A 9,522-nucleotide genomic window follows, 5' to 3' on the forward strand; every position below is an offset into this window, starting at 1 on the left:
CTGGAGTGGGCGGTGAGAGTACGGGTAAATTTTAATTGAAAAAGGGGAACAACATTTTGTACTTCCATAGCAGTGTAATTCTTGAAACTTGGTGTTATTTGTTTGTTTTTACTCAGTCGTTTTAACAACAACCCTAATCTCTAGGCAAGGTAGAGAATATCCTTACTTTACACTCTGGTACCCTGAGCTTCAGCAAGGTGAGGAACGAAAACTGGCAATGAGATTCCCATTGCTTGAAGTCAGGGCTCAGCCTACTTCTTGGCCCGCAGTTCTTTATAGAAATTTACTAGTAAATAAAAGAATTGCAATGTCCTGGAATTTAGGCTGTAGGAAGGACCCCTAAGATCTATGCAGCCCTAACTGTTCTCAGGAGGGACACTGCATGGGTCTCTGAAGCGCTTTATAAAGCTACTGAGCACAGGCCTTGAGGGTGGCACCCAGGGGGGCAAAATGATTCCGCAAAGGGTCTGCAGGAGTGCTCGAGGTTGGAAGCCTAGACGCAGGGAATAAAGTTAGGGTGGCATGGGGGAAGGGGCTGGGGGCCGGACGACGTCAGCGGACTCAGGGCTTGACACACACACTCACACAAAAGAGGCCGGAAAGTGTCCGGAGGAAACTGGCGCGTCACTGGAGACGGAGCCGGGACCCTGTGCGCCCGCCCAGCCGCGTCCCGTCGCGGGTACACAGCCACACACCCTGTCGCGCTCCGGCCACCGCCACCACCTCGGCCACCGCCAATGAAACCCCTCCCGCTCCTAGGTGAGTGCCCAGCGCCCCTGGTCTCTGAGGTTGCCTGTCACTCGTAGGGAATGGGGTTTTTCCCGAGGTGGAGCTCACGTGCCGAGGGCATATGGCCAAGGCTCCAATGAGAATTGACACAGAACTTCTCAGGATGTTTTTCTCCCTGGCCTTTCAACTTTGGAGTTCAATGTTCAGTGCCCAGGGACAAAGTTACCCTTTGTGCCTGCTAACAAAGTCCCTCAAATCCCCAAAGTCTCAGACTTTGACCTTTCTTCTGAACCCCCCACCTCCCTAAGGCATTTGGGGAATCAGAACCACTAACACTTGTGGGAGGTTTCCTGGAATTTTAAGGGAACTGACAGCCCAAACTTTGGGTCCATTTAAAATACGATTTTGATGATACTGTGCAGAAAGATAATAAATCATGTCCTTGAAGGCGAATTAATTATGGTTTAGACAGTATATACAACCCTATGTGAAGCTGGCATTTAGAATCAAATGTTTAAGGAACTCTTGTTACCAGTAAGGACAATTTATCTCAGATGACTGAAAATATTCAAAAAATAACTTTCATGTTTCATAACTGTCCATCCCCAAGCCGACTTGTTTAGAGAAGATCTTAGACAACATTAAAAAAGGAACGGCCTATGCTTTTCCTTATTTTTTCCTAACAGCCCACAAAAGACCATTTCCAACTTTGTTTTCAGTGACTCTAAAATAAGGCCTGTTCTCTTCTATGCTGCATCTTGTTGGCCATGTTTATGTGGTGTATCATTTCTGGAAGATGCATCTTTAACCAGTACGTAGAGTTTTATTTTAATTTCCCCAGATGGGAGAAAATGTGAAAGGTTTTTGTTTTTGTTTTTAATAGACAAGTCAGAATTGAAAAAGATCATTAGAACATAGAAAATGTAGTAACTGCATTTGTCCTTCTGTATGTTATGATATGTTGCTCTTTGTCTTAAAATAACACAAATTTGAATTTATAAAGATCCAAACACTCAATTTACTGTGATTCCAGCACAGTATCATTCTCAGAGGAGAAAGAATTGCTTTACAATCATGCAATTACCTTTAAAAGTATCTCACCTCAGAGTGAAGGGTGATACTATGGTCCAATGATCTAAGAATGCTGTTGTCTTTATAAACCTGGGTTGTTTGCTACGTTTTAGCTTTGTTGAGACTTATTTGAAAAACACCAAGATTGAAGCAATTCCTTAATCTTTTTGCTTACTCTTCTGCTGTTATTTTGCTAAATGTTCCCTTGGGAAGTTCTTATAATTTAAATGGAAAGAGAGAAGACTATTTGTATTTATTGTAGTCTAACTCAACAATGGGTGAGACACTTTTCCTTTCTGAAAAAATGTATTTCTCCTTTTTCTTTAGTGGGTTTTTCCACTTTGCTGAATTGTTTCTACGCTCAAAATTGCACCAAGACACCTTGTCTTCCAAATGCAAAATGTGAAATACGGAATGGAATTGAAGGCTGTTATTGCAACATGGGATTTTCAGGAAACGGTGTCACAATTTGTGAAGGTAAATGATCTTTATTACTTCTTTTAGATTTTATTGTAAAACTAAATTTTGATGTGATTATTTTTTTCATGTCCAGAAATTAAGTTGTTTTACATTATACTGTTTGATTTCATGCTATGGATAAAAAAAAAATGCTTAATTAACTAAACAATAAGTTTGACTTTCCCATGTCCAAATGTATACTTGATTAAATATTTGTGATGATTCCATGTATATCTTATTTTTGGTGTGAATATTAAAGATTGTCCTTGAACTTAAGCTGGGAAACTAAGTTGCAGACAGCAGAGTCAATACCTTTGACAAATGAACAGAAAATTCATGAGATCCACGCTATATTGGTGTAGGTTGTGCTCAGATACCTTCATTAGTACTTGATTACCTAAATTTGAGGTTAATATTAAGAGATTTTAAAATTTTCTCCTGCATACCCTGGGTGTAGGGGTGTGGGGTAGAGAGAGGGAATGGAAGAGGGAGAGGGAGGAGGGAGAGGGGAGGAGAGAATATTGAAACTGCATTCTTTTGTGAAAAAGTAGATCCCATTTATAGAACTTTAGGCTAGAGCCAATAGCAAGAATGCTAGTAAGGGTCCTTCCAGGGTACAGTTTAGCCATTGGCTTGATAAACATCACACCATCTGATAATCAAATTTAAGTGATATCTTGTCCGTGGTCTGCATCATCATCACCACTCTCCTCTTTCCTCAAACATCACTCAATCTTTCTTTATTCATTCTTTCATTTTTGGTAGGATCTGGTTTGAACTGGATCAATAGAACAACATTATGTGTAGCAGAGAGAGAAAAAAAATTTCAAGTCATATAAGTTAGTTTTAAAATGTAACCAAATGGCAACTTCAAATTAGAACTGTGTGGTATTATACTCCTAAACGTATTTACAGTAACATGGACTCTTTCCAATTAAGCCAGGACATTGTACATTAATAATATTGCATACATTTGCTTCTAGCGTAAACAAGTTGTACCTCGTGATTCAATTTGATAAGCTTTTCAAAAAGATTAAATATGCACTATACAGTGAGACCAAACCTCATTGTAATTTGTTCAATATTTTAAGAATATAGAACAAAGCTCCAGTTGCTTCATGGTGCCCTGGATCAGGCGTTCCAGGTATTAATGGGAATTTATTTAGACACTTACGTTTATGCTGATACATGTGAGGGTAAGACAGGAGATAGAGAAGTTTATGTAGAAATTTTGAGGTATATTTAAAGGCTTTTGAAATTGTTGGTGATATTTAACCCTAAAATGTAGGTTATTTTAGTTTTTTAAATACATATTACTATTGCTTATACCTTATTCTTCTCAGCACAGTTTTGGTTACACTCTGGTGTATAATCATCGTGAATGTTGGGAGTGAGAGATGCCACTTCCCCCAGGTAATTAGGAAAGTGTTAACGGAAGGGAAAGTTGGAGGGGTTGAATCTGTGTACATCTAAAACATGAAATTACTTGAGCTAGAATAAACTGAGCTGCCAGAAGTGAGAAGCAAGGGTGAGGGGCAGGAAGCAGTACAGGGCATGTTTGCATGTGACGATGGGTGGAAGAGATAGTCTCCCTACTCTCACTTAACTCATTAAGTGGGGCTGTTTTTATTGGAAGTTTCATGGAATCAGAATGAGGAGAGAAAAATAGTTGTCCAAGGAAGGGTCAGAAAGGATGCAATTGCCAGCGTGTATCCATGTATCAAAATATATCCGCAGCTTGGAACATGCCTATTATGAGCTACATCACCAGCACTTTACAGAAAATAATGAAGTCTTGAGGGCCGCACTCGGGGACACATATGCTATGTTTAAAAAGCAGCTTTTCGTTATTATCAAATAATCACATATATGCTTGTAAAATTCAACTGGAAGAATATTACAATAAACTAGAGAGCAGTATGACACTGGTAAAAGGTAGAGAAAAAGCATGTCACAAAAACTGAATGAAGAAGAAGAAGAAATAGCCCATGGGTTCAGAATGTGGGAGAAATATTAATTAAAGTAACCCACTAGCATAACTCCACCTGAGCTAAAATAGAAGTGCTGAGGACATGTGATTGCTTCTATAACAATTGGTTCTGTAATAAAAAAGAGGAGGCTCATCAGAATGAGCAAAACAGCAGCCATCAGAACAGATGCCAGACATACAAAGTGTATATGTCTGTGTGTTATGTCATGTGTGTACACATCAATTAACACAATTAGATATGCTATCTAAACTACAGAATAACTCCAGTTTTAAATATTTAACCAAGTGATAATTTCCATAACAGAATTTTACCAGAAAAATAATTCTAACTGTTCTTTGTACTACATTTCCATGATATTTCACATTTAAGTATGATATATACAGTTACACCTATATGATAGATATAATGACACACATGTCATTATATACACTTGTTACTTTTATGAGGCTTAATCACCTCATGTATGTAAATGATTTTTATAAACATGTCAGAATTACATGTACTAATGAGTAGCTTCCATTTCTTTCTCAAATAAGTGTTATTGTAAGTTTGTTCAATTATTACAATGATGATGCCAGTACTAAAAATTTGATGAGACCTATTTTTCATGTTATATATATAATTTGTCCTCAATGGCAGTGAGATTGGATTTAATTTCCAGAAACAGCAAATAATTTTTAGTCAAATCTGATGAGTAAAGTGGACAATTAATTTCCAAAGTGGTTTTAAAAAAATGGTGTGTGCTTAGAAAGTAATATGAGATGAAATATTTTGCATGAGTAGTGTAGAATAGAGACACTTTTAAAAGTTCTGAAATATTTTGATATTGATTATAATGTCGTACTTATAACAGTAAGATAACTGGTATAATATACTGGCTTCCAAACTGTTACTTCTCATTTGGATGCATATATTCTGGTATTTGTTTAAAGATAGGTGCATTAGGGCCAGTCAAGTGGCTCAGTTGGTTAACAGCTCGCTCAAGAGTGCAAGCTCTGAGCAACAGGGTTGCTGGTTCGATTCCCGGCCCGAGCTGAGCTGCCGCTGAGCTGCCGCTGAGCAGGATGTCTCAGCTAAAAATTTAAAATAAATAAATAAATAAAATAATAATAGAAAGATAGGTACATTATTTTCATGCATTCATCTCATAAACATTATCTGTTCTTCATGAATACACTTCCAAAGAACATTGTTAATATACTTAGCTTTAAAAGTAACAAAGATAAACCTAGTTCATTGTTGAACTGGATTCTAAGTGTATATCAGCTTATTCAGAAATACATTAATCACACAGTTACTATTCAAGTATTTTATAAAATAACCATTACAATGTAGAAGAAAATGTCATAAAAATAATCAGTGCACTTTGGGGGAATAGACCAAACATTTACTTATATGAGAAAACACAGTAATTATCTTTAAAAAAATGACCAATAAATGAAGAGACAAAGCCATTTACTTATTTTAACAATTGGAATATTCATTCTGTCCCTTTCATGCTGAAAATCTATTATGGTTTTCAAAATTTAGAAAATGGTACTCCTAATTACTTAGTACGACAAACATTATATTTCTGCTGCCAAAAAAGATGGTCTATCAGCTTAGTTTCGCCATTCCTGACAAATTAAATAGTCTGGTTACAAAGTTAGTGTATTTATTGAGTGAGTCTGGAACAAAAATGATGGAAGTTGAAGTTCACAAATTATCTTTAATTGTATCCATATGTAACTTGTGTGAAGTTATATGCCTAGAATGTGGAGTGGATCAAAACTTTCTGGGTCATGTCCTTCTAGAGAAGTTATTTTTCACAGTGTCTTTTAAATCTTGCCTTTTTGTCATAAGGCTTCAAATGGGTATCTTTTGAATATTAGTTTTCATTTCACATCAGACATTGTCAACTCTGCTGGTAGCTCATCTGCAACTTTTCTGTCATTTTATGTTTATTATATTTTTGTGTTATTAGTGGGAGTAGAAAGCTAAGTAGCAGCCTCGGCCAGCACTGTGTTTTCTTCCCCTCTTCCTCCCTTTTCTCTCTCTCCTCTTCCATTCTTATTCCAATCCTCACAAGGAGAAGACTCCTGATTTTTAAGTATTATTTAAAGAACATTTGAAGAATTGGAAATATATATCTCAACATCATACATATATCTTCCTTCATATGTAATATGTTACTAAAAATTATTGAGGAAGCAAGTGTCTTTTGTAACACAAATATAGTTTTACATAGTCCAGAGAAACTTCTTAGGTTAATGAATACTAATACAAACTTGAAAAACTAGGAACTCTGATAGGCTTCTAAATAGCCGTAAATCAAATTTATTTAAAGTGAGGTGCATATTTCCTTGGGATTTCTTGTACTGAGTGGAAAACATAAAAAAATAATAGCCTAAATTAACTTAAGTCTTGCATACCAGGATGCATGATTTCTGTGAACTTCATCCAAATAAATAAGACACCTTTGCCAATTTCATAAATCTTTTTCCTTGTACCAGAAATATGACCTCTTTCGTCTGTTGACAAGAAGGGTTACACAATAGAGAGAACAAAATCTACCACAATAATTAGGCGGAACATCCTCAAAAATATCCACTCCATAAGGCTGCAAATTTACTCAACATATGGAAAAAGAAAACAATAAGCAATACTATAAACTTTGTTTAAGCTAATATTTTATTTTTAAAATGAGAAGGAAAAGAGGACTTGTGTCATTTGAGTTTTGCTGATCAGCTCCACAGTTTTAAAACTAAACATTTCTCTGCTGTGATTTGACAATGTTGTTTTTGCAGACTAAGCTTCAGGAATCATTTTTTTTTTTTATTTTGTTCTGCTCAATGTTTAGCTCACAGGACAATTATGAGAATTAATGAGCTACAAATGAAGAAATATCTTGAGACCTTAAAGAAAGGTTTAATATGAACATATGATTTTGGGCTTTGCCAAATCATCTACAATGAAACATCAAGAAAATTGTTCTTCCTGTAGAAGTCTCATTTATTTTTAATCACTTTTAAATCAGTATATCTAGACAGATTCATTACATATTTAGAATCCAAAAAGTAACATCAAATAGCTAAATAATGACACAGAAAATTAAACTGAAATAGCAAAAATAAACACACAGCTTCTGAGTCCTGATTTCAACAATCAAAAAGATTTATTCAATGTAATTGTAATAGATAAGCATGATATCGGGGGCAATACATGGGGGGAGGGGAGTTGTTACTCTATGAGGGTGAAAAGGATAACTATTGCATCGTTCTGTACACCTGAAACTAACAATAAAAAATAAAAAAATAAAATAGAAAATTATTAAAAATAAATAAAAAAAATCTAAAAAGAAAAAAAAAAGATTTATTCAAAATTCTGTGTGAAATCAACCATAAATAAGACTTACCATCTGATTTGATATTTTTTAAGTACTGACTTTTCCCAACTAAAGTATACTATGTTTTTTTTGTTTGTTTTTACTTCCAACTAAAAACTAACTCATTATAATATGTGCTACTGATGATAAGGTATTAATAACAATAAAAATTGGAGATGGTTTTTCGAGAATCAGTTTTTATTTGCATGTGAAATGAACATGGCACTTACACCATCTCACATTTTCTGTTCAGCAATATCTTTAGGGACTGCTAGGAAATTAAAATTAAATAAAAATAGTACTCTCATTGTGGAATATTCATACATTTTAATCCCCCAGAAAAATACTGGTAGAAAGAAGAGCAAAGAGATCATAGTGATAGCACCTTCAATACCACAAAGCAACTCACTAAGTCTCAGTTTTTCTACTTTGTTTGTTATAATGCTACTCTTTTGTCAATATTTTAAGATTGCCAAGTTTATTTTGCAAAATCGCTATGCCCTTTGTTCTGGAATGTCAGTTATCTCTAGTCCAAGCTTTGTAGGCCATCAGCCTGCTTCATAGCCATTTCCAGCATATGAACCAGTCTTCTTCTTATTTACTTTCCCATTATTTCTCTCTTCCTTATTTAGTCTCTTTAATGCTTAAATAAGTAACTTTCAGATTTATAGCTTACTCACAAAAACGAGTAATAATATTGAAGTTAATTTTAGTGCTTTCTGTGAGCTAGACTCTAATCTTTTTACATGAATTTATTAATTTAATCCTCATAACAACTCTCTGAAATAAGTGCTAATATTATCCTCAATTTATAGATTAAATACTTCTCCCAGAGAAATCACATTCAAACAATTGCCCCATATGATCCTCAAACTGCTATGTGTCTATAAATAAGAAAATTGAATCTCGTTGAGATAAAAATAAATTATTTTGTTTGTACCCCTCCAACCTCAAATCTGCTTTTTATTTCCCACTACGTTATCAAAAAAATTGATGAAAAGAAAAAATATATATTTGGTATGCATATTTATAATGCTATAGGAATAAGTGCAGGAAACTTAATAACTATTTATGTTCCAATATCTTAATTGGGTATAATTTTTTAACTCCTGTTTATCCACCTCCTTCAAGCCCAGTGTAGTGACAATAAAATCAATGAAATCAGAGTGGGGTCATGAGAATTCTGTAAATTGAGTGAACTTATCAATGCAGAATTCAGTGCTACAAAAGGGTAATTTGGGGAATGTAGAGAAGGCTGCAGTGAAAATGGTGGCTTTTCCTTATGGTGATGGTATGCTATCCCTTTCTCAGAAATGGAGTGGAAATCTAGGTGATTGGTTGAGATATTATTTTCCAAAGGTCACACAGATCAGCCTCCCTATTCCCCTTTGGTGTTTTGTTCCCAGATAAAGCCAAGAAAATACTCCCAAAGGAAATTTTGTCATTCGCCCGGAGGGAATTCTTGAGTGCGAAAATTAATGCCACCTTTCTACATAATTCCCACCTCTGCTACCTGGAATAATGTATGAAAGCTGCTGTGCCCCATCCATGTATACAGATAACTGAATTCTTTTGCACTAAAGAGGTTGTAATGGCCGATAGACAAAATCTGGGCCAAATACTTGTAATAATCAACATTGTTTTAATTATAAACATGAGGGTTATTTAAGGATAAGTAGTCATTGGAGAAAAGCCAATAATACAAACACAAAGATGAATAAATAAAACAATGGCCTGGAAAATGATCCTTTAGGAGGAGAAAAAACATAGAGGGAAAAAGTACAATTTATAGCCTCACAGAGATTCTGGAAAATTTTTCAACCAACCAAACAAAAAATAGAATAGGCTTCTATGTACAAAAGAGCTATCACACCACAAAAATACTTTCTTCTTCGATAAATCCTAACA

The 9,522-nt window shown here is 35.1% G+C and overlaps 1 protein-coding gene across 1 annotated transcript in view; it reads left to right on the forward strand.

Moving 5' to 3' along the window:
- The first annotated feature begins 630 nt into the window (after window positions 1-630).
- The window catches only part of ADGRL4 (adhesion G protein-coupled receptor L4), a 109,677-nt gene continuing 100,785 nt past the window's right edge, over window positions 631-9,522 (forward strand). The window contains exons 1-2 of the mRNA XM_019628672.1: window positions 631-759; window positions 2,128-2,277. Of these exons, the coding sequence (XP_019484217.1) occupies window positions 738-759; window positions 2,128-2,277 (172 nt within the window). The 5' untranslated portion in view covers window positions 631-737. The remainder of the gene's footprint in view (window positions 760-2,127; window positions 2,278-9,522) is intronic.

This window comes from Hipposideros armiger, unplaced genomic scaffold, assembly GCF_001890085.2.
Source record: "Hipposideros armiger isolate ML-2016 unplaced genomic scaffold, ASM189008v1 scaffold_803, whole genome shotgun sequence".
Taxonomy (NCBI): domain Eukaryota; kingdom Metazoa; phylum Chordata; class Mammalia; order Chiroptera; family Hipposideridae; genus Hipposideros; species Hipposideros armiger.